Source organism: Falco punctatus (assembly GCF_963210335.1).
Source record: "Falco punctatus genome assembly, chromosome: 11".
Lineage (NCBI taxonomy): Eukaryota > Metazoa > Chordata > Aves > Falconiformes > Falconidae > Falco > Falco punctatus.
The window spans coordinates 19893961-19919750 of record NC_137591.1 but is presented as its reverse complement, the minus strand read 5'-3'; the positions used below and the strand labels follow the sequence as shown (position 1 = coordinate 19919750).

The 25790-nt window shown below is 41.0% G+C and overlaps 2 protein-coding genes across 3 annotated transcripts in view; one reads left to right on the top strand and one right to left on the bottom strand.

Moving 5' to 3' along the window:
• The first annotated feature begins 517 nt into the window (after window positions 1-517).
• F3 (coagulation factor III, tissue factor) lies at window positions 518-23432 on the top strand. The gene is made up of 6 exons (XM_080407172.1): window positions 518-6640; window positions 7661-7775; window positions 9621-9805; window positions 10196-10377; window positions 10502-10661; window positions 11833-23432. Exons 1-6 carry the CDS (start codon window positions 6574-6576, stop codon window positions 11970-11972), a joined length of 849 nt encoding a protein of 282 aa, XP_080263298.1. The 5' UTR covers window positions 518-6573; the 3' UTR covers window positions 11973-23432.
• The window catches only part of ABCD3 (ATP binding cassette subfamily D member 3), a 32866-nt gene continuing 29562 nt past the window's right edge, over window positions 22487-25790 (bottom strand). For both annotated transcript variants that reach the window (XM_080407079.1, XM_080407080.1), the window contains exon 23: window positions 22487-25625. In XM_080407079.1, the coding sequence (XP_080263205.1) occupies window positions 25548-25625 (78 nt within the window). In that variant the 3' untranslated portion in view covers window positions 22487-25547. The remainder of the gene's footprint in view (window positions 25626-25790) is intronic.

The window sequence follows — 25790 nt, the reverse complement described above, 5'->3', positions numbered from 1 at the left end:
GTTTTTTTGTTGTATCAAATGACTCCCAAAGAGCAAGCTGTATTACAAGATCAAACATTATAATAGCCAAGTCAAACGGCGTACAGTTTACCTTTTCCTCTCTCCCAGTCCCTAAGAATGGGTTTAGTGATAGCCTAGGGTCTACATTTGTTCAAACTGAAGCTTTGTTTATTTTACTGATCTAATTGCCTAACCTTCACGGCATGCTCACACCAAATACTTTTAAAGAACAGTGAATTTGACTACCACTACCTTCACTGAGAAGTTATATATGCCACATCTATTATTAAAAAGGCAGCATTTTTAAAGAATTGGTGAGGAAGGGAAGTAATTTTTTCTAACAGTTATAAATAACTGCCTGGTAAATTTTATTTATTTCAGTTACTTATACTTAATTAAAAAGTAATGAGTTGAGACTGGATTCAATATGAAAGAAGTTGCTACCATTAGTGTACATGCCTGCTTTTAAATAGGTTATATTGTCACTTTTACTTAGAGTGCTCCCCCCCCAGTTTGGCCACTTCCTCAGAAAATCAGGAGTGGGAATAAAACCTAAGTACCTTTGGCAAAAATAAATCTTACGAGAGAGATGCGTAGGAACTTGCAAAACTAATTTATGTAATTAAGATATTCTGGGGTAAAGGAATTACTCGTAAGAGGCTACTTCATAGATGTGGCGGAACACCTGGAATAAAGGGTGTCAATACAATTTAGTGCCTCTATCTCCATAGTTTCTGTTGTGCTTCAATGACATTTATTACTAAGAATTACTTGCCCTCTAGCAGGGGAGTGTCACTAGTAAACAAAACCAGCTGTGTATAGCACTACAGCAGTACCATGCCACTCCTGACAACACATTTCTGATATTGCTGTAGCTGCTCACTTCCTGAAAAGTTTTCCACACATCAATCTAAGCAAAGTGTAGTTTAAATTTTCATTATACAAGGCATTCCTGAAGATAACAGAAATTAAATGTACACAAACCCATAGGTCAGATTCCTTTTTAAGAAATAATGCTGCAAAACAGTATTTTGAAAAGGATAATAAATGCATCACATATCATTCTGTGAGTAAGAAATAGGTAAGCAGACAGTAAATTGGGGTTAACACCAAAGCAATGTCGACAAGAATTTTCAGTGTGGGAATGGCTCAAAGCCTCCCTCCCTGGGATGCCTCCCCTGGCTCCCAAGCAAGCATTGTTTCCACACCGGATCCCAGAGACAATCCAGACCCCAAAATTCCCACAAGATTTGTTCTTTTGCTAGAGTCTGTTTTTAACGTATCCACACGACAAGTAAGGAGAGGTGTATGTGACTAATGTGGTAACAAAACTAATTTTGAAAGCAGAATATCAGAAAACCATACAAACATTTGCTTCAGGATTTCTAATATCAACAAGAAATTAGTATTGGACATGTGACTCCTCTGTAAGAAAGATCTTTGCTGATTTCAATTTTTGTATCAATTTTGCTTATTATTTTTTTCAACAAATGAAAGGAAGTCCCATTTAACGTCAGACTTGCATTTCAATTTTAAACTAGTTCTATTGCAGTGCAATTTTGTTATTTTCAGTTAAGCTACCTATGATTCTATAAAATTACAAGGTAGTTTTAGAATCATACAATAATTTATAGTAGTTTAGGTAATAAAATCAGAGATGCTTGAGGAATTTACCACACTGGGACTTTCACTGCTGTGGAGACTTCAGGAACAAACACAAATAGTTTTAGGTATAAAAGTTGACTTGTCACTCCATTACACTAGTTTAATGGCACTGCTTACCACAGGGGTCAGTAACATTATACTAATTCTGTTTCTGTGCATAAAAAAGGGGACTTGGTAACCAATTTTTACCACATTATATAAATCTTCTGAAGTACAAATACTGTTATACAAATTTTGCCAGTAATTTTCATATAAATTCTGCTTATAGTCTTTTTACTTTTTCTGACGTTATGTTCATTCATGTAATCACACCTACAATTCACATTACAATTAGAGAAGATGCAGCTGTTTAGCAGCTATAAAAATAGGCCAGCAATAATCAGAGTGCACTGCAGGATTGCTCGGTGACCACAGTAACTTTTGACCAGTGTGTGTATCTAAGGAACTCTCACTCTAGTTTTCACATCTACCCTCCTTACCTTGGTGCAGAAAATTAGTACAAATGAGTTATTCAGCTTTTAAAGATTTATTAAGTATCTACATACTGAATTTAATTTTCTATATTTTTCCTTTATCTTTCATATTTTTCAGAGATAGAAATTTTTATTTGCTTAAAAAAAAAGAAACCAGAATCCTGAATTCTATACAAAATCCAGATATTGTACTTTCCTGACTTCACCATGCACTTCCGTCATGTCCATAGAGCTGGGTGAGTACAATTTCCTCACTGTGTCTAAAATGGGTGTAACACAACATATAGGATGTATATAATCTAAATTAATTGATGATTTTAAGGCATTTACATGCACAGGCAGAAAGTGTTGATGTAAACTTCCTATCATTTCAAGACTTCTGAAGGGCATTTTCCTTTTAGAAAGTTGGTTGGAACTGAAAAAGATTGGAAGAACAAAGACCTGTTCCAGGTACACACAATGTATGTTGTTGAAATTCACAGCCTATTTACTAGCACTACAAACAGATATATTGAACCTCACAAAACTGTTTCACTTACCAAATGTATTTAATTATAGTATTGCTAAAAGACAATGTTTAAAATGCAGTGGTATTTGTGAGTCTGTGCATGCATTTATAAAAAAGTATTTGATACAGCAGTTCTGCAAGATAAATGTTAAGATATTTACAGAAGCAGGTACCCAGTCAGAAATTGCTCCCTAACCTTCTGTTTCATCTAATTAAACATAATTAATGTTTATTAACATTAATTATTTGTATAATTATTATATTTATATAATTTTAATATAGTATTAACATAATTAATGTTTATTAAACATAATTAATAATACATAAAAGATAAATTAATTTCCCAATCATATGGTTCACTAAGACAAATCAAACAAGATCCGAAAAGCCAAGTGAAAGGAAAAATATCAAGAGCAATTTCATTTTGGAAAAAGCTCCCAGGGATTTCAAACCTTATTCACACAATAAATTTTATGCTATCAGGCATGAGACTATTGCTGACTTTTATGTTAGCATGGAATGATGTTTTATAATACTACAAAATTTCAAAACATTGATAAGTATTACAACATTTTACTTACAGTCTTGCAAAACTATCAGCTTAAAGAAACCAATCGGTTACTTATGTCACCTGAGGCATTCCACTTCAATGTCAACAATTATATCTGATAGTACAGAAAACACAATGTTGAAATTGCTTTGCTAAGCAAGAAATTATTTTGTATCTCTCTAAGCTAACCTGTTTAGAGATCTGGAAGATCATATGTTAAAAATAAACACACACATCTATCTCAAAAACTGAAGTTTCACTGATTTAGTTTTGCTTTTCTCCTCACTTTTCCCATAATCAATTGGGATTATTATATATATTTTATATATATATAGGGATTATTACATATTATAGATAGAATTGTTATGTATACCATGGATTGGTTCCATGGTATACATAACAAGGAAAGAAAATCTGTAAAATCTGCTCATAATCTAGCAAACCTTCCTGATGGTGAACAACTTCAATTCCACTAAATTCATCAGAGTGAAGAAGTCACAGAGCAGAAGAGGTCATCTCCTAACCTAAACCATGCAGCCAGGCTTGTGCTCTTGCATGTCTCCCATGTATCCTAACAAGTAACAGTAAGATTCTGGCCTCGATCAATAGAAATGTCCCATTTATTTCAATATTTAAAACAGATTAATTGACTTGCTTTAGATGCCTATACTATGAAAATACAGGTTTCACCTTAGGAATGATATTTTTCTCTGCTGACTGTAAAATAAGCAGAGGATGACTTAAATTGGTTAGAGACATGTTCAGAGTCAAGGCTTACATTTTGGCGTTCCACTGTGGAAACCAAATTCAAAATTTCTAGACAAATTGCCAGAGCTCTAAGTCAGCATAATGCTTGCCTGCATGTAGCAACGTATACATGAAGTAAGGGCAAAATTTTCTGTCTTAAATGAGCTGTTCAAATACCCGTGAAGTGGGCAGGAAATATGACCAGAATGTCACAGTTAAGTCACCAGTTGCTGAGCAGACTTCCATCTTAGAGGCATCAGCTCATGTCAAGCAGCATAGCGTTCCTCTTTTCTCCCACGGTGGTTGGTGCCTGGAGTCAGGCAGTGCTGAGCAGCCCTTATTCTTTGGACAAATCTGCGCTGCAACTTTATGCAATAGAAGAAAGAAGAACAGAGGCAGCAGCAGTTCCACACTTCAGTGTTTCTCCCTTGGCCATTATGCCCTTCCCCTGCCAACCTGATCTAGCTACACTGTCCCTTTGGCATGCTGTCTTTCCCCCCAGTTTTAAAATTTTCCCTTCAACTTCCTTCCCTCAGAATGGTTAGCCTGGTAAAGTTACCCTGTTTCCTCTAACCACACAACGCCCCCAAGCCCTGCTTGATGGCTTGATCCATGCACATCCTTTTATTCAGGCTCTGCTTTCCATCACTCTGATGAACTGGCAGCTGCCTTCTCCTATGTTGCAGCATGAAGCAAGACATCTTAAAGCTCGGCATTCATGAACACTGCAATATCTTGCAGGAAACTGGAATAAGGTAGCACTGGTCAAGCTGGTTAGTCTGGAGGTTCCCCACCTATCTCAGGTATGGGAGGTCATGACAGAAGGATGGGCAGGAGAAGGGGATACTGAGATCATATCCATACAAACTGGAAACCACCGCTAACCTGCTTTCCATCTTTCATGACTGGACTACAACGAAATCAACTTGAAAATGAGTTCAAATGTGATTTAAAGTTTTATATAAGCACCTTTTTTCTTTAAAAAAGTGAGTATTGTTTCACTTTGTAAAGTCCTCTGGAAATCAACTGTAATCTTGTAAGGTCACAATCTTGAAAATCTAGTCATACAAGATCTCTATTCTACACAAAGTTAAAAGCATGCAAGCTTTCTGGCTGATGTAATGCTGCATAGAGACAGCACTGAAATTTGATGAAAAACAAGGCAGGAAAAGGAGAAGGTGTACGGCTGGATTTTAACGAAGGTATGCTGAGAATTTCAAAATCCAAGGTGCACCTTGGAACACACTATATGAATTCCAATGCAGACTCTGGTTGAAATGGATATTCTACATTATGAAACAGAACTGATTGCTTGCATCTAAGTATGTGTCAGTTGTGAAAATTAAAGGCAATTGACTATGAAACTTCCCCAATAGTCTTCTCCTCCTACCCATATTTTGCCAGGTACAGAACATTGTACAAATCAGCATCAAAATAAAGAGAAGAGTCAGCTGAACACTGCAAATGCATCTAGCCCCCTTAATTGCCCATCGGGTTCTACTGTATAGTCTCTTCTTGCCTCCCCTGCAGGAGTATCACCAGCAAAGTGCGAACGTGTCTCCCTCTAGGGCTTGAGTATTAAGACTAAGACACAGCACACCCGCACACCCCCCAGCTCCAAAAGCTTGGTTTAAGTGCTTATAACTAAGGCAGCACCCTAAGAAAAAGCAATATATACAGCAGAGAGGCCAGGGAGCCTGTTGCAAAGGCCGCAGACTGAGATACTGAAAATCTTCTGTCAGAGACAGACTCTCTGTTCCCTGTGAACACGGCATACCTTTCCAGTGTAAGCCTGAGGAAAAAGGTTAACAGGTCCCTCATTTATGGGGGAGATGAGGTACAAACCCCTGAACACCTGAACCGTACTTGCTGTCTAGTAGACCAGGTGAGCCTTGGCAGGGCTCACGTACGCATGTGCGCGGAGCAAGAGAATAGGCGATGTGGGTTAGCTCAAGAGCTGTGACAGACGCTGCTGGGTGGTGGGGCCAGAAGTGACATACGCAGCCCTTCAGAACGTACAGGGTCCGAGTCAGCCCAACTCCGCTGCCGCCAGACCCGCTGCCCCCCGAGCTGGGCCGGGGCAGTGCTCGCACCCCTCGCCCTTGCCGGCCGGCCAGAGGGCTGCAGGGGGTGAAGCTGGCTATCAGCTGCGGCCCAGTTCCACCAGTGTTCCGTCCTGTGGCCAACAGAGGGGAGGTGAGGGGTGGTACAAGTGTGTGGGGACACCGAGGTCGTGAGGAGACAGGCTGCGGACACGTCCCGCTGCTCGCACAGCACGTCCAGGGGAGCCTGCGCCCGGGGCCGCGGTGCCGGGGCTGAGGCCGCCCGGGGGACATGCTGCCCTTTCCCTCAGTGCCCCTCTCCTCACGGTAACGCCGGTTTCCTCGAAGATCCCCCGCCACGCTTGCTCAACCCGGCGGTGCCTGACCGCTTCCGCCACCCCGCTCCCGGCCCCCGTGACCCCGGCACCCAGCCCCGCCTCTCCCGCCGCCTCCCCGGCCGGGCCGCTCCGCGGGCGAGGCGCCGCAGCCCCCGCCTCCTACCAGGGCGATATAAGCCGGCGCCTCCCGCCGCGATGACAGCTCACCGCGCTCCGCCTCGCCGGGACGGGCCGCATCGCTGCCCCGAGGATGCCGCCAGCCGCCGCGGGACAGTCCCTGCTGCTGAGCGCCCTGCTGTGGCGCCTGGCCGCCGCCGGTGGGTAGGGACGGGCCGGGGGCCGCGGGCTGGGGCGGGCGGGGGGCTCGGTGCCGCTGACAGGGAGCGGCCCCGCGCGGGGCCGTTGAGGGGAAAGGGGGGGCGGCTGCCTCGCGCGGGGCCGTTGAGGGGGGCTGCCCCGTCCCGTCCCGCGCGGTAGTGGCGGCCCCGACCCCGGCCCGGCCCCGCAGCAGCAGCCGGCGAGGGGAGCGCCCGGGTCAGCAGGGGCCGGTGGCTCCTGCGGGGGGACCCATCCCCAGCACGGCCGGGCCGGGGAGGGCAGCGGGGACCGTCGGGGTGACCTACAGCAGCACGGAGCGCTCGGCAAGGCCCCTTCCCCCGGCCTCCCGTGCTGAGCTCGTCGAAGGGGCCGGGAGGGCGGCATCTGGAAATTCATGGTAACATCGCCCAGTGAAACGCTTCGTTGCCAGAAGCAGCAGAGGTGGTGCGGGGTTTTCCGCCCCAGCTTCCTCCCGGCGCTTCCCCGAACCGCTGTGGCCTCTGCCCGCGGGGTCGCCAGCTCACCCCGGGCAGCCCCTCGCATGAGCCTGTGGGCACCGCTGGGTGTTAAAGACTTTTTCTTCCCAAAGTAAATAAATGGGGAAGCTGGGAGCTGATGCCTTCTGCAGCAGGTAGAGCCCGGTATGGTTTTGTACTGCACCATGTCTGTTTGGTGCTTGGCCGTTCTCAAGAGGATCTTCAAGATTTTGTAGCTTCTTCAGAGGTCTTGGATCGAAAAGGAGGCGTTAGACAGAACTCTGTATGAGTTACCTCCGTAACCTCAGAGTTACAGGAGGGAAAAATAATTTTCTTCTCATATTTCTCACTTCTGCCAGGACACATTCCTTTAGTAAGACAAGCATGATCCCAGAGGGCAGGACTCTGAACCTTTTCCCCACAAAGAACTTTTCCAAGTAGTTATTAACAGCAACGGCTTCGTTTAACCAAACAGTGACTGCAGGGAACCAGGAATTGCACATAACATCCCTGACGGTGCTCTTCTCTTTCCTGTGTTTAAAGGCAGTCCAGAACTACCAACAGCAGTTAATATAACTTGGTCTTCAATCAATTTTAAAACTATACTACAGTGGCAACCAAAACCATCAGGTTACGTCTATACAGTAGAAATACATGGGTAAGTAGATGACACCAAGGTGTGTCCATTAATGGCAGTTGAAGAAGGTTTGATTATTTCTGAGACTGAATGTACCAGGAAAAGAGCCCAAATATGAGTTAGGAAAATTGCCAACCCAGCTCTTAATACTTCTTTGTACCAGACTACAAAAGTATTTGATTCAGGCTTCTGGTTTTGCCTACTTCGAAATGGAGAGTTGAGCTTTGGATCCATATTTCAGTTCTGGGGCTTGATGCAGGGCAGCTGCACCGGAGATCTGGGCCAGGATAGCCTGAAGAAGTTGACGCTCAATCTGACATACCATGTATTAGAGAGAACTTCACCTTTTTATGTCTTTCAAGGTGTCTGGACTGACTGTTTCGTCTTGGGAGGTGCTTGGTAAATATGTCTGCATTTTATTCTAATTGGTGAATCACGGTAAATGAATAATATGTCTTGCTGGGCAATACTAATAATTAGTTTTGTTTGTCTGCCTTTGTCAGGACTTCCTCTGTTATGTTTTATGTAAGCTATGAAATACTGTGGACATAAAAAGCAGCCGGCTTCCGTGAAGCATCTAATACCTTTTTCAATACTGCACAAAAACTTCCATGAAGTTCAGTAATAAATCTGTGCTGTTCTTAGCTCCCGTATTAATTCATAGATCGTCATTAATCATGCCCCACAGGGAAACTATCATCAACTCTCCTACATATTAATGAAAATACGGTAATTTAGTCTCTTCTGTCTCTAAAAGTGGCATAGAAATTACAGCTTTCTCATGACTAATGGATGAAATCCAGTGCAATGGCCTAATGTGCTCACTTATTCTTTAAGGGAGTGATTAAATTATTAGACTTACACACTTAGCAAAGTGGATTTTATTAAATTTATGAATCTGGAGTTTCTTTCCAGCCATTTGTACTTGGAAAAAATTGAAGTCTGTTTGCCCAACATCCAGTATAAAATCTGGTGTAGTTCTGATACAGAGGCATTTCTCTAGACAAGTTGCTCTAATGGATGAAGTGTGCTTAAATGTACATAGATGAGGAAGCAAACATTTATGGAGTCGATTTCCCCCCCCCCCCCCCCCCCCCCCTTCGTTCACCAGCAAAAACAGGGAAAAGAATTGAAGCAGTAGTATCCAATCTGTTTTTCCATTCTTTCTAACTAGGAAGTAAAATGGGGAATTAACTCTCTTTTCCTGGTTTCATTATTATTTCTCAAGTAAATGAACTTGCTTTCTATCATTTAAAAATCAGAAGTGCATGAGTCATGTTTCTTGTCAATATTTTTTAATTGTAATTCTGCAATGAAAACTGCTGCTACTGTCTGGTTCTTAGTGACAGAAGTGACATATATGAGGAGACATTGTCACATTAAACAGTGTGTCAACCATTAATTAATACTGGCGTCAACAGAGCTTCATAGGACAAGTGATGTTTCTTAAGGCCATAGTTTTCAGATGCATCAAGAATAACACTTTCAAAGTGATTAATGCATCTTACGCTTTTTTAAATAAGTCAACTGCAGAAAAATGCAAAATCAGAACTACTTATGGTTCCTATGCAATTAATACAAAAGACTGAACTTTTAATTCATGTATGTATCCAATAACATATTTATATAATTAATATGGATCATATTTTATTTGCTTGATTCTGCTTTGAATTGTGAAATATATAGCTGTACAGGATAGTGGGGTTTGAGGGTTTTTTCTTCTCCTTTTCAGCCTAGTACACCTGCAAGCCTGTTCCACTGGATAAGGGAAGTCTTTACAGTTTAAGGGAGGGAAAATGTTTTTTAACATATCTAAATAGTAAGTCTGGCTGGAAAGTGTTACCACTTCTTTCTTGCTCTTTTCAGGCAGACATCTGACACCAAAAAAAAATGCATATGGACAACAGAAACAGAGTGTGATGTTACTGATGTGCTCAGGAATGTAAAAGAGACCTATACAGCACACATACTGTCTGTCATGCCCTCGGAGATGGATAACTTTGAAGAACCACCATTTGCAGTCTCTGAAAAATTTACGCCTTATAGTCAGAGTAAGTAGGATTGTCAGTTAAATCTTATCATAAACTTACTTCCGTTGATTAAACAAGGCTTAGATTGGGCCTAAAGGGTTTTCCTATATGTTCTTACAGTAGCCATACTGATACCTGAGAATATGACGTTCAGTCATAAAGCTTTCTCTGTTGTAGCAGGGTGTGTAAGATTTTAGTTACCACTTGTTTCTCACTACAGTGAGTAAACCATTTTATTAACATTATGTACAAGATGAAGATATTTGTTAATAATCCAGGATTTCGCTGTATTACTTTGGCTCAGTAAACTTAGAACAGATTTGAGTAGAGAAGAGACTGGAGGAAGAAAAAAAGAGCATGTTGTATAGAAAAGATAATGTCAGGTTTTTAATTCTGAAAATGCTTGTTTAGCTGTTCTGGGAAAACCAGAGATACAGAACTACACGCAAAAAGGCTCCAAACTGAATGTTGTGATCCAAGATCCGCTTACACCATACACATTTCCTAATGGAAGCTTTCAAAGTATTCGAGATATTTTCCAACATGACCTGGAATACAAACTGTATTACTGGAAAGATCAAAGTTCTGGAAAGGTAAAGTCTAAGTCTACTTTTTACATATTCTGTGGCTGTATTATAGCTACACAATTTCTGTGCTACCTGAAGAGTTAACACTTTTGAAGAAAACACTTTCTTGAAGTATATTTTTCCTTTACAGAAAGATGCAACAACAAAAAGCCATATATTTGAAGTAAATGTTGACAGCACAAAGAACCATTGCTTCTACGTACAGGGAGTAATTCCCACCCGCAGAGAAAACCGTAATGGTCAGGAAAGCATGGTGCTTTGTACCAGTATAGGAAGAAACATCTTAGATGGTAGGTATCTGGTGAAGTTTGTCATAGTCTTTAGCATTCTAACAAACAGACTCTTAAATTCTGAATATATTTTTGTATCTCTTCAAACTGTGATGCCAGTTACAGACTAAGCTGTTTGCTATATTAAGTGAGAGGACACAGTCTGAATACGGAAACTCGTGGGAGGAACTCGCATTAAGAGGCCACCATCTTTAGCTAGCTGGAGTTTGTTTTAGGGTTTTTACTCAAGTGTTTTGATTAGTTTTAAATTGTCTGAGTTGACTGCTAACTGAAGTTTCAGATCTCGTCACTAGTCTTCAGCTTCATTTATTTTGTTTCCTGAGTGCTTCCCTCAGATCCTTCCAGTAACAGGTCCCATAACAAGTGCTTGAAGGATTAGCTCTAAAACATATGTGTGCTGGAAACCTACGTGTCCATTGACTTGTAGTTTGAGCTGAACTTTATTGTCTCAAAAAGTAGGTGATAAGACTAAGACTCTAAGACTTTACTGTTGCATTACAAGGTCAGAGGCTGGCAGATCGACTTCTTTACTGGCAAATAAGATAGTGAGTGGTCGATGAAATCAGCCAGTCTAATTCCAGACAAACAATCTGGATAACACTTTTTTTCAATATAAATTCAATATTTATTAAATAATATCACATTGCTGTACTATTTCTTTCTTCTCCAGCAGGTAAGAATATATGCACTCTAGAAAAGCTCTTCTAGAATTGGCAAATCAGCTCTCTCAAATTAACTTCCTTATCTAGAGGCATATTTTTGTTTATTACAATGATTGAATTATAGCAAATTACAACTTGAATAGAAATATCTTCTGTTGGTGTTTTGTAGCTTCTAACCTAGAATAAATTTCCACTTAGACTTAAGTTTTACAGAAGCAGTGCAGGGTAGGGGCAATGGCCTGACTTATTCTTGTGGTGGTAGCGTGCTTTTTAGTGCACTAACTAAACTAGATTAAAACATAGCACGAACCACATGAAATAAAACTTTAAGTCAGTTAAAGTTCATGTTAAAATTAATTCAGTTCACACTGAAGTGATCACTCCTCTTCTGTGATACTGTAAAATATGCAAAGCATGTTTTAATTCAGTGGAATGTGTTCTAAGAGTTTGTAACACTGTGACATTATGGCTTCTGATAACTGAATCTTGGATTTTTTCCTCCCCTACAGAGTATGGAGCAGAAGTCTTTATCATCACAGCAGTGATAGCAATTGCAGTCATCACTCTTGCCATTGTCCTACCAGTGATCCTGTGTAAATGCAAGAAAGCAAAAGCTGCAAGAGAAAAGGAACCGCTTAATGGTGTTTAAAGAAAAATTATTGCAGACAGTAGGTCCAAAGTGTAAAAAAAAAAAAAAAAAAAAAAAAAAGCCAACAACAGGAGACCAAAAAAAAAAAAGGCAAAACCCATGAATTGGGTAGTTGGGTGGAGCTTTTTAGCCTCTCCGGTACAGGAATTCTGAAGCCCAAACTTTATGTTTTTTTAAAAATCTGTTAGACAGTCACTGATGAAAAATCTAGGTACCGGAAAACCCCTGTGTCACTAGTGGTTGGAGGCTGGAAGAGTATCCTGGTGGAAACTCTTCCCATTCCTTTGTCCTGTCTGAAACAGGATTCTGAACTAGATGGACCTTTGACCTGACCAGGTACAGACATTCTGAAAGTATGCCCTTTCTGAGCCGGAAGATTTATGGTACTTGTAAGGGGAAAAAAACACTACTTCTGAAAATTGTGTCCTTTTCCTAACTAAAAGGAACTTAATTCTGTTTCTATGAAACAAAATCTGAATTTATCTGACTTTCTTTTAACATTATTAACTGGTGAAATGATCTGTTAGTTCAGATGTGACAATGATGTTACTATTATGTCTGCACTTCTTGGATAAAATTAACTAGGTCTATTTATCTTCGGATATAGACAATCAAAGGTAAACAAACTGAAACTACTGTACTGGTGACTTGTAAGAAAGAGTGTTGAAGTAGGTAGCTGCTACCCATCTGCCTATATTACACCTAGAGTTACACAGACAGGGTAGTGTGATGGTTCCAAGTAAGTGTTAGAACATGTACTTTGCAGTTTTTGAGTCATTAGTAACTCACTTCATGCAAGCACTGAGTAGGTAGCAGTATTTACTGCATTTTTAATATTTTAATTAAACAGTTGGTGAATTAATAGTTTATATGGTATAGATTCAAATCATCTTGGTGATGGGATTTGGAGGTACTTGTTGATTTGACTATTTTAATATTTATTTTATAAATGAGAACCTAATTTTTATACTGGTGATATCTGTATTTATGGTGGTAATTTATACTTTTCTAGTGAAATAAAGGTGACTGGCAAAACAAAACTTCCTTTTCCTTTTTTAAATGAACTACAATATTCATTTCAGAACTAAATTAAAAATACATTTAGGAAATTTATTTTGTGACAGCAGCATAGGCAAGCTCCAGCAGTCTAACCAGGACTCTGCAAAATAGACTACCAGGGCACCTGCTGTCTCTAAGGATAAGAATATAAGAAGCCACAGTTTATGAACTGGTAGAAGGTTTTGAAGAGTCCTGAGTTGCTTTCCAGCTTTCTTGCTTGTATGAGCAGTGTTTGCGTTTGCAGCTCTGCATTCTAAGAGGAAGCATACTAAACATCCCACAGGGGTGCCGGTACCACTTGTGGTACTAACGGTCATTCAGGGCAGTACAGGGCCTTGCCCAGCGATGAGAACTGCTGCAACTAACGCTGCTAGTGACTGCTGCTGCTAATGATGGTGATAGGCACACAACAACATAAAAATAAAGAGAAGGGGGGAAAAAATGCATCTTGTAGCAGGCACCAATTGGCTGTATATCTCAAAGCTTTATACATGTCTTAAGATATCCATTGCATTTATGAGAAGTAAAAACATACAGTATCCTAATGTAGCAGTTTTTACAGAATTGTATTTTACATCTTTCATCCCTACTGTATCACAGATACCTTCTTTGTATGGATTAAGACTGTTGTGAATGTGCAAGTGTAGTTGATGGGGGTTTTCTTTGTTCGTTAATTCCCTTTTATACAGAGGGAAGAAAACAAATGGCACCGCCATGACAAACCCCCCTGCACACCCCCCACCCCCACCCCTGTTTACTTAATATTGTGCAATAAATGCTTAATGCTTTTTCTGCTGATGCATAAGCCTTGTATGGAGGAGGAATCTTACAATAGCAATGAGAAACAGGAGAGCTTGTGGGAGGAAATTTAAAAACTTTCCAAACTTGTCATCATTACTTCCCTTCCCTGTGGTGTTCTGCTTCCTCAGTTTCATTCAGTGCAAAGCTCAGAAAACAGAAAAGCTCATAGGAAAAGGAAAGGCTGTAGGTTACAGCACAGCTTTTATTAAACTAGACCAGGGGTCCTCAAGCTTTTTAATCAGGGGGCCGGCGCGCGGATGTAGTGGCAGGCAGTCACCTGCGGCTGCTTGGTTTCCCCCCAACCCCCGGCGGGGGGGTCTGTAAATACCAGGGGCCAGATTGAGGACCCTGCGGGGCTGTATCTGGCCCGCGGGCCGTAGTTTGAGGACCCCTGTGCTAGGCCATGCAGGTGATTGTCATAAGCTACACAGAAGGGTATTATAAATCATGCTTCATTACTTCCAAGATTTTTGGTTTGTTCTGGATATGAAGGTTGTTTAAGGAAGAGAGAACGAATGAACGAACCCATAAAAATGCTAACAAGTGCCTTAAACGGCCTAACAGTGACCCACTGCCGCACAAGTTCTGGAAGCCTGCAGCGCTTCTGTTCCCTAGCTGCGGTGTGTTATCATCCAGCAGTGCTGAGTAACCGGAGTCACGGGGCTCACGGATCCTATTTCAAAGAGGTTTTTTTGCTGTTTATGGAGACAGTTGAGAAAAGGAGCTTTTTATTGCAGACTTCTGGAAGTATTATCGCTTGAGCCTGAGCCCACAACCAAATCTTTTATGCAGAGATTTAACTTTCTCAGAGTATCCGGGTGGGCAGGAGTTGTTGTTGAATAAAGGTATTGTCACTAGGAAGAAAGACTAGATCCTATCGACAACACACATGTGGCCACTTCTTCAGACTGTACTGATTTCAGACAGAGCCAGCCATCCAGGGCATCGGTGTGAGAAAGGGAAGGCTTTTCCTACGCACCTGAGTTCCCTGGCTTATCTTCTACGCAGGCTGCTGTAAGCAAGCACACTCCTGCTGGTGCTCCAAATTCCCCTTTTCTGCTTTGTTCCTTGTCATCTGTTGCAGAAAAGGGTATCCTCTGTTTCAAGTGGATGAAAACATGTGCTCAGCTCCCTGACGCGGTACTTCTGTTCTCTCCTTACACAAACGGGCATGTAACATTGCATACTGTAATAAGCCACTTTCATTTTACAGTACTGCTTTAAAACCATATTCTTCTTCATGTGAGTGAATAAAGGCTCATATTGTTCTGCTGCCTTTCTGTCAGCCCTGACAGCATTACAGACAATAAAATTACTGTCATTACTTAAAATGAACAACTGTACAGAACTTCGTAAATGTATGTATGATAGATACAGCAGCAGCCAGCTTAGCTAAATCTATTTCTAGCAGACTCAGCTTTCCACTGTGAGAAGGCTGCTGCTGAGAGGCATGTAATGATAAGAATGTGATTATATGCTTAACTTGGATCACTCATGTGGCAACTCAGGACAAAGAGTTTCTGCATTAAGTGAGAATAAACAGTGGTGATAGATTGCCTTCTTGGTTCAGTTTTGTAATGCTGATTATTTTGCAGGTTAGTAGTAATTGCTGCACAGTTTCAGAGCCTCGTAATACACAGGAATGAGCAGGCTTTTGACAGTGCCAGACCCAAAAGTCAGTTGAGTAGTCTTCTAATTACGCAGTATTTACCCACATACAAATAACCATGCTTTCTATAGTCTATGTTTGTCACTGACAGGGAGAGAAGTCCTGGTGTTCATGTTTGAGACAGTAAAACCAAAAAAAAAGAATAACCTGCTGGACAGGACAGAAGCAGGAACTGACCAGCTGGAAGTTTTTCCACCCCCATCAGGCATGGCGTTACTCACCGTGGCACATGCTCTGTGTGCCCATTCCCTTCACTACGAGAAACCATGGCAGGCAGCTGCCCTCCCCTCGCTGCCAGCCCGTGTCCTCCATGGCAGGGTGCCTACAACAGCTCAGGGCACAATGACCAGGACAGATGTGCTGCTGATCTCCTCTTCCTTCCACCTTATGATGAGAAATCTTCCTGCTAGTGAGATCCTTCTGCTTCTCCTGGCATGGGCTCTCATGCAACCCAGATAGCCCCTTTCCATATCCCCACACAGGACCCCAAAGGAACATCTTCCCTGGTGGTTCCTCAGCCTCTAGCTGTAGCTGAATCAGGCAAGTTCATAGGAAGATTTGCCTCAGAGGTGATGTCTTCCAGTAAAATCTGGCAGGACCTGGGAATAAAGACTCAGCTGTGTTCACTGCTTCCAGGGCTTTTACAGCCACGTCCTCTCTCATGTGTCCAACTGCAGGGATTGCGCCTTTTTCTCATCTTGTCAAAACGTGTGCCCTATTAGTGACATGCTTCAGTGCTTTGCTCCTGTAAGCAGCTCACAGTGTTTCTCCTCCTTACTTGCCCTGGCTCCTCTGTTGATGTTTCCATTCCTCTCCTCCATCCCCTACTCATTTTTGTTACCTGTTCTTCCTCAGAGATGAACTCACTGTCTCGTTCCTGCAAACACACAGTTAAGATCTCATTTAAATTAAAATATAGCACCTGAAAAAATATATATCTCTTAATGAACAATCAAGAATATATTAGTAGCATGGCAGCATATTTTCACTCTCTAAAGCTTCCCTTTGTCACTGTAATTAAATCAATAACTTCGAGAACATTCACTAGCACTGCTCTGAGTGCCTTTCTCAGTACACATAATTAAATATTAATGGGTTTAGTGTCTTGTTTAGACTAGCAATGAAGTTATTAATCTGAACTCAAAGAATATTCACAGATCCAGATCAGTTATCCTTGCTGCTGCGTTTTCTTCTATTTTTATTTTCAAATTTTCTACTTTATTACTTCCAGAAATATTTAAATAGCAAAGTACCGACATCATTATATTCATAAAACTATTTCACCAAGAGGTTTAATTAAAAAACGCCTTCCTCTGAACAGAAAAATGTTTTCCCAATGAGATCACATAAGTGTTAAATTAGTTGTTCAGTAATCACATAACACAATTAAAAAGCTAGTGTAATGAAAGAGGTAGAATGACACATGAGATCTTAAAACCTACTCCTATGAAAAGTACTTGTTATTCCAGGGGAAAAGTTTGTTTGTTTTGGGTTTTTTTTTGGTTTTGTAAGAGCGCATCCTTGATTAACACAGCTGGCTCTCTCCCCGCTGCCTTCATACCTCACCACCCACTCGCACCAAGTGCATAGGTCTCCACGGGGAGGATACTCAGCCTGCTCTCCTGCCTTTCCGCTTTATTCCTGACATGATCACTGACTCCATAAAGCATCACGGGTGCGACCACACCATCGTGTGTCACCGTCACAGCTGCCACTGTAGCAGCAGGACCAGGAGCACCGCAGAGCTGCTCCTTCCCCGCTCCGCAGGCTGCGCACCGGAGCAGCAGCGCCCGGCGGCGCACAGCACCGCGCCCGGCGTTCTGCGCCTAGGAAAGGCGACCCCCAGTGGCAAAGCCAGGCATAATCGCTACATTAATCCCAAATTTCCCTAAATGGCTACTACACCGATACTCGGTTTGAATCCAGATTGCATCAAAATTCAAAGGAAAAGGGGCATGGGATATTTGTTAGAGCATCCCTTCCCTAATAACGAAAAGAACAGACAGTTTGAACAGCTCAAAAAGATCCAGTAAGAATGGTGGGTGCCACTCTCTCCCCCTGACCACCCCTACCACCACCCTTTCCATCCAGTCCGTGCTTCCCTCAGCCCCTCCAGGGATCTCGGATTATAACACAACCAGTCATGTCCAGTTTTCAGGCACTGCTGGAAACAAGGCCCCAGTTTACAATCCAGCAGGCAGCAACAAGCACTTATTTACTCATTGTTTGCATGATGGCGTTAAAGCCAGTCCAAAACCATATTCCCTTCTCCTGACAAAGTTCTCCTTTAGTCTCAGAAAACTCAGGAGTAGATCAGAATTAGGAGATTTTCACACTGAATGTTAAGCTTCTTACCAGACTTTCTCTCCTCAGTATGCTTCCAACAGAAAAGAGACCCCTCTTGCTGCCCTGTTAACTGTTAGATTAGGGGTCCTCAAACCACGGCGCGTGGGCCAGATACAGCCCCCCAGGGTCCTCAATCCAGCCCCCGGTATTTACAGACCCCCCCGTCCCCCCTGCCCGGGGTTGGGGGGGGAAACCAAGCAGCCGCAGATGACTGCCTGCCACTGCATCCGCACGCCGGCCCCCTGGTTAAAAAGTTTGAGGACCCCTGTGTTAGAGGAACAGACCAAGAACCTCAGAGAAGGGACTGAATTCTTCCAGGAGCAATGGAAAATGTGTTACTACTGTGTCATAAGTTATGTGACATAAAACATGTCATAAGTTGAGCTGTAAAAGTTCCGTAAGTTATGTTGAAGTACAAGCTATGTTTGGAGCTGCGATAACACACTATCCATCCCGCAGCAAGGAAGAGAAAGGCGTGGGTAGGAATAGCTGGAATGCAGTGTGTAACTGGGGCTATTTTGGGCTTTATGTTTGGCTTGAAAAGGCAACCCCAAAAGCCTTTTGAGGGAATGACGGCTCTAGAGGTGGCAACAAGCACAAGAAGTCAAACCAAGCCCCAGCTGAGGGGCTGCCTTTCTGTCCCTAGTCTCTCAAGCAGGTCACTATGCTATGTAACAACCTTGGGGACAAGAAAATACAGGGTGCACACAGGAACTACCTGCTGTCTTTCAGACCCATCTACTCATGTACCTCCTACCCCACTGGCATGATGCACCCCAGTGCCTCAGAGGAAGCTTATGGAATGAACACCTAAGCACGCAGAGATTTCTGCAACATTGAAGCACCAACCTCAGGGAGCCTTTCCAAAATGCTCTACTATTATAAACACAACTACTACAACAAAAATAAAATCTACTTCAATTTTTAATTTTTTTTAATGATCTAATTAGCATTTACAGGTTAAAAAATAAAAGAATATCAATGTGTAGATTTGACCTTGGCCCTTAGTTCCCTACTAAGCTCCAAAAAAATTTGCCAATTAACAAATCTGGCTTTGCAGATCAGTCCCGTTGCAATGTGTAAGACTGCATCTGAGTTTTAAGAAACCTCCAGCACACACCCCTTTCTTTTCCAACATTATCTTCCCAAATGCAGCAGCTTATCAGCCCCTCTATAGATACTTCATTATCTCTGTTTTACTAGGTCTGTCACATTAGCAGCTTCTGACAACTGCCGTTTTTAGCTCTGTTGCTTTTGTGCCAGTATGTTCCCCCAGCAGAATACACAATAATAAATTAAACAAATAAAGGCTGGCTTATTTTGGGGAGCATCTTCACACTACTTACCTTGGTCCACAATGATCAAAATTATGGGATTCACTACCTGCTTGCACTAAACAGCTCAAAGGAAATAAAGGGTGTATTTGGTTACAGAGAAGAATGTCTCTTCAGTCACACACACAGAGCGTGTCTTTTCCAGAGCAGTATCCCCCTAACTTTCTATAACCAAGCTTAAAAAATTAGCTTTGATTTGTGCCAAACTGTAAAGTAATTTTAATGCATAAAACTTGCTCTGTCATGGAGGTGGAGTCCCCTATTTCTACCCCAGCAGACCAACCTCAGCAGTCTTAGTTTTGTCTAGACAGCATCGACCTCATTTTTCCAGTTCTGTGCTATTTTGGTGCCGGCATCACATGTGGATACCACTTGTTTCACAGAACGAGGGATGGGTGGGAAGTAAGGATGTTGGTTTGCGGACAAGTAGAGCAGGGAACGAGGCTGGGCACTACAGCACAAGAGCTCCTTTTGCCAGCACAAGCAATTGTATTGCAAAGGTCAGAGATCGTGATTGTTAAGCCTGGTTTGTGAAAGATACATTCTCTCCTATTTTAAAATGCCAGTTGGATGGTTATTCTTGCACTGCTGCATTCATTGTAGGATTATTGGCAAAATGTCTTCAGTTTCCAAAGACAATCCCCATGGAATTTCACCAGATGTTTAGGCATATTATTTCTATTTAAACCCCAAAGCTGTCATATTTTTCAAATTACTCCCTTAAGACAGCTTCTGTCTGTGACGTCTCAGGCTGCTTGTCATCTGGCTCTGCTTTTGCATACAAGTAAAAAAAAAAAAAAAAGATGCAGCAGTTCAAAGATGGCTGAGCAACTTTGAAGGTAGTCTTTTTCTCAGGTTTTAATGTAAAAGACAAATTGCTTCCATAGTAACCTAACTTGGTCACATTTCTGTTTCAAGATGAAACCAGTTTCAAGATGTAACCAGTCTGAATGCACGCGACAGGATGGGTTTCATCAGAACATATAAACAAACATATTATATGAACCTGTAACGTGCACAGCCGTTCTGAACTTCCAGGAGAAGTTTAAGGCATCACTAATGAAAATCTGACTGTATTCAGAGCACTAGCAAGACCCTGGTACCACACATGAAGGGAAAATCAACCAACCCACCCTCTCCCAGAACAGCTGCACATCACCAAGTCATAAAACCAGGAAACCTCTTCCCATGGTCATGGAAGGGACAGGCACAAGCCTACAGGTATCTACAATTAAGAAAGAAGGAAATACCTTATACACAGAAATAAGTGTTTTGAACAGCAGCTTTATAAGCAGAAATTTGAACTTGCACACTGTTCGCTTCATGACACATCAAAGTTGCTGTTTATTTTTTCTGTAAAATCAAATTAACCTTTCCTCCCTGCTGTTTTTCACAGCTGGATTTCAGGTGATAGTTATCATGGATGTTTCTATGGACATCTCTTATCTATAACAACTACATATAAAGTTTTAACAATGGATTTTGAAGTCCTATCTTGATAGCAGGCCATCTTAATGTTTGGGGTTTTTTTTTCACATTTTTAGACCAGTTCAGAACACCAAGGATTAGGTGACGCACTGGTACCTGTCGAGTGCACAGAGAGCAGAATCCTGTGGAAGAATCACTAAATTAGCTCTTTCTCTCCAGTCCTAAGCCACAGGGTATTTCTTCCTTATAGATTTAAGAAACATGAAGATCGAATCCCCTATTCTGCAGAAGTGTAAGTCATTTGTCAATACTAGATGTGATTTAATTAAAATCCTGTCAAGTAACTGTCACAGTAGCACTCCATGCTGCCTTGTTTCTCACTAGTACAGTACAGAGCTAAGAAAGTGGCAATACATCCAGAATTTTCTTATAATACAAGTCACTTTCAAATGGTGCTAAAGTAATCTTGTATTTGGGCTGTCCAGTCAGGTGTGGCTACTCCACACTATTTGTGATACATCTGGGCAAGAAACATCCCTGCAACACGTGTACTGGCTAGGATGCAGCATAAACTGCCAGCTTTTCCCAGAAGAATTACAAGGGTCAGAGGTAGGTTGGATTTTTGTGCACACTTCCTGCTGTGGTGTTTTTTTGTAAGAAAATACATCCATTAAGCCGTGAAGCATGCTTTGCACTTGGGATGGAAGGTGACAAGGTTCACAGTGATGTTCTGTTCACCTTGCAGCTTATTCCAGTCTCGTACTAGTCCTGTAGAAAGCACCATCGCCTCCCAAACATAGCCTTCGTCAAGAAAGCTTAATTTTTTCTGAGGTGACAGCTGTCTAGAACTTTAGTAAACTTTTGGAAATACTGGACCAAGGTTACCGAACATCCTCAAATGACGGTGGATTGATTCTCAGAAAGGAGTTTGAATTTGTTGCTCCATGGTTTCAGTTCTACTGTTCCAGGAACTGATGTTCTCCCTCTACATAAAGAAGAATTGAAGTGTTGAGGCACACAAACCAAGCATTTGGAATGAACTGGGTAGCTGAGAGCCCAGACTTGAGCAGCTAACAGCTAACAGGACTTCACACTACTCTGAATACTAAGTATTTAACATCCCATCCCCAACACAGAAGTTTCTTTTTTTTTTTTCCTCTCCAGCTCATCAGCTAAGTTGGATGACATTGATACTTGGTTGAGGAATTTCCTTTCAAAGGGAGCTTTACCCTTTAAGAATGCTACACAATACACTTGTGTACACAACTAACCTAAAAGAAGAAAAAAATTAGTACTAATTAGCATTAGAAAACACTGGTCACAAGAAAAGACCCTTAAAATCAGTTCATTCAAGCATATCTTAGTTTCACTCTGACACTACTAAGTTTCAAGTATCCCGATAGCTGGTATATCTACCACAACAAAGGAAAACCATTTAAAAAATCACAAATACAATCAAGGTGGAGAGTGATTATCCTATTTTTCCTCAAAGTACAAAGATTAATGAGCACTCAAAATAAGTATTGATAATGTTAACCTTATGCAGGCCCCACACCCTTGTACAATCAATAGAAAGGAAATAACGAGGCCTGTGGACAAAGGAGAGGTCAGAATCAGCGCCCATTTAAAACAGATTAAGGCACCTATAATCCAACGGCTCTAAGTACATATTTTCAAGTAGTGAGCTTATGTCTTTTGTTAAGCCTAGAACTGGATGGCATCATTTGTCTGATTCCAGGGTGAATTTCACACAGTACTACAGACTTTATAAACTGAACACAAGTCAATTGGCTCGTTTAGCAACTTGGGATTTGTGGAGTATTCACTGTATTGTTACAAAATTCATAATCACATCATCAAGAAACAAAAAGCTCAGATATATTTTATCTTTAGATTTATTATTATTTCAGAGGCACTTAATGTCTTACATTTATATAGCGCCATTTCCCCCTTCAAAACACTTTACAGTATTTACATACAGGAATGTTTCCCACCACTGCTGAAATGCAGCCATCTGACTATTACCAGTACCATCTTCAAAGCACCAACAGTTTGAGACTGAAAATATTCATCAGTACTTTGTCTTACCAAGATAGCTCAGAATTCCAATTTACAAACTTCCAACTTGTGCTATTAAAAAGATGTAACAGCTAAAATACAGTATCACAGTGCAATTCTGCAACAGAAATGGAACTTGGATCATTTTAATTAGATTTTTAAACCATCTTTCAATAGACCAAGTCTATCTCAAAATACTTTAATGTAAGGCCTTTTAAGAATATAATTTTGAAACTACATTCTTTTTATACTTTCTTGATAAGCCTCGCTTACAATCAAGCATAGAAGAGTATTTTTCTTTCCTTTTCTTCCAGTATATTAGAAACACCAAGTCCTGGCCCTAAGGAGACACTAGCATACTCAGTTTCAACAAACTTCATGGCATCTAAAGGCAAACCTATTCCTCCTTGGTTATGGAGTTGGATTTTTAATGTTTTTGTTGGTTTTAGTTTTTAAAATAAATCTGAGTTTATACAAAATTCTGTTATTAACCAATTTAATTGTAGAGAACCTTGGGATTGGCTGCTGGGGTGCTATCTAAGTATGCTGTGTGTGGTTTTGCTTGTCAGCGTTAAAAATACATTGAAGTATCCCAAGTTCACTACTTCACTGCAAAGTCTGCCCTAGTCACAAAGGTAAGAGCAACCTTCTCATTTCAGAAATTTTTTGCTTTGTCTTTAAAGGCTACTAAAACATCCCTTCCAAGAGAAGTTGCATTTGTGCTGAGAACGTTCACCAAAAAAACCCACCCAAACCACCAACAAACCCCAAACAAAAAAAACCCCACACACAACAAACTACCTGGCATCCCTATTTTCACAGTTACAATTAAAAAAAAGACTACCACCTCACATACGGCATGCTGCTACCTGCTATGTTATGGCTGATGTGAGAATCTGAATGAACAGGAAAAAAAGATTAGTAAAATGGAGATACGTATTTGCCTTCTTGTGGACCAAGCACAAAAATTTATTCTGGTACCTCATTCTCTTGAATGCACTACACTTCAGAAAGGCTTTCTGATTTTCATTGATGCATTATACTATGAATATACTGTGGTCAGTGGATTCTTATACCAGGATAGCCATTTGCATTTGAGTACTATGAAAGAACAGTGGTACTGACAGGTATGGGCAAGAACTATGATAAAAGGGAAAATATTAACAGGTAGCAATTTCAACATGAAAGAAGATGACTAATCAAACTGGGTAAAAATTAACAGACAGCAGTGCATCCAAGTACATACACATTTTATAAAAAGTTGGGTTTGTTTTTAATCTAAACCCTTGATAAAAGATGCACAGAGAACAGATTTATTGCATGTTTTATGCATGCCTTCATGTAGTGCATTCCTATACTATATCTTATATGGAACACTAAAAAACTACGAGACCTTCAATGTACAACAGGTATTGTATATTTTTGTTTTAAAGCCTAAACTGCAATTCAGTTTCAGTTATACCTTCCTCTTCCCTGATCACAAAAATCACCTTGCTGCATTTATGTTTCTCAAAGTCACTGAGCAATGACAGTAATCATTTGCATGGAAAAAACGGTTACAGTAAACTATTCAACAAGTTTGGTTTCTTCAAGGGGATTTGGCAGCTGGAACAAGAAAACCGACAAGGACTAATGATCCTTAGGCAACAGCAAGAATCACTGGTGAATAATTTGTATCAGAAATCAAGAAACCTCATGACAAGTAAGAGAATAAATGTGAAGGATGAAAGTATCATTTTAGGCTTTCACAGCCTAGAAGGCCAAAGGGGAAATACCATTATCGCTCACTTTCAAGCTCAGATCTGAAGGGCAGCTAAACGCACAAGATCTAATTTTGTGAAGAGGAAGAAAAGGACAAACTTGGAGAAAGCAACTGCTATATTACAGGACCGAACAGAACAGGACAGATGACAGTCTGCTACTTCACAGATTAGCATTTTTGAGTCCATTCTAACCCCTGCTGATTTCAAGAGAAGAATGATTGGACCCACATTATTTTCTCCGTTTCCTCTTGTGGGAACCACTCATTCCTTCAAAGCTGAAAACACGCACAAGTGTTTCATACAAGGAACATATTTTTTCTACACCCCCCCACCTTTTGTTAGTCCTTTCCTCCTTCAACCTCCTCTCAACTCTTCATTACCATAGTATTTCTCTGACAGAAAAAGGGCAGCTGAGGTGGAGGATGGATGAAACTCTTGCTAAACTGGGAAAGAACAGGATTGCTGAGCAGCAGAAAATTGCATGGAGAGACTGATGTTAAAAGAGAATCCAAAACTCAGCAAAGAACAAGCTTAATTTTTTTACCAGAAGGAATTAGTTTTGTCTTTTATGTTCAGTCCATCCTTTATCAGCAAGGGTGTATTGGCTACATCACAAGGTTTGGTCAAGGAAAAGGCTCTTTCATTTAGCTGGGCACAGATCTGAAGATGGGATAACGTCCTGCTCCATGTGGGATAACTCAGAAATATGCATAGAACAGAGCAAAAATCCAAGACTGCTTTGCAGGAACAAGAGAGGTAGCAACCCTAATTTTAACAGGGCTTTTCACTGAAGGGAAAGAAGGTCTACAAAAGTCAAATCAGCTGATTTCAAATGGTTTGCATCCCAGGATGAATCAGGTTACAGTGATTTAAGCCCAATTTAATTTAGGCAGGTTTTTAAACCACAAGAATAAGGACATTCTTAGTACATATCAATAATTAAACCAACATATACACAATTAGCAATATCCTACATAATAGTAAATGCTTAACAGCTTGTTTTGGGTTATCCTAGTTAATTTGTTTATAAAACAAGCTGAGCAGTTTTCTTGTACAATGTCTGCCATCCTACACACTTCCTGTAATCATCAGTCTCTAGCAGTTCAGTTCATGAACTTTAAGATCCAAATTCAACTGTGTCTTCAGTTATTTTCTTGAACTCGTAGTTTCCTCTGCCATCCATATGCAAGTAAAACTGAAACAAAAACATACATTATCAACAACCTAAATATCACCAGGTCTATAAAGGCCTAAATAAATTACATTTTAAAGTAGTTTTAATGCAAAATCTTAAACTCAGCTAGCCAGAGGGTAAAGCTTCTCCCACCTCACAGTTCATGACATTCAGTAGGCTCTGGAA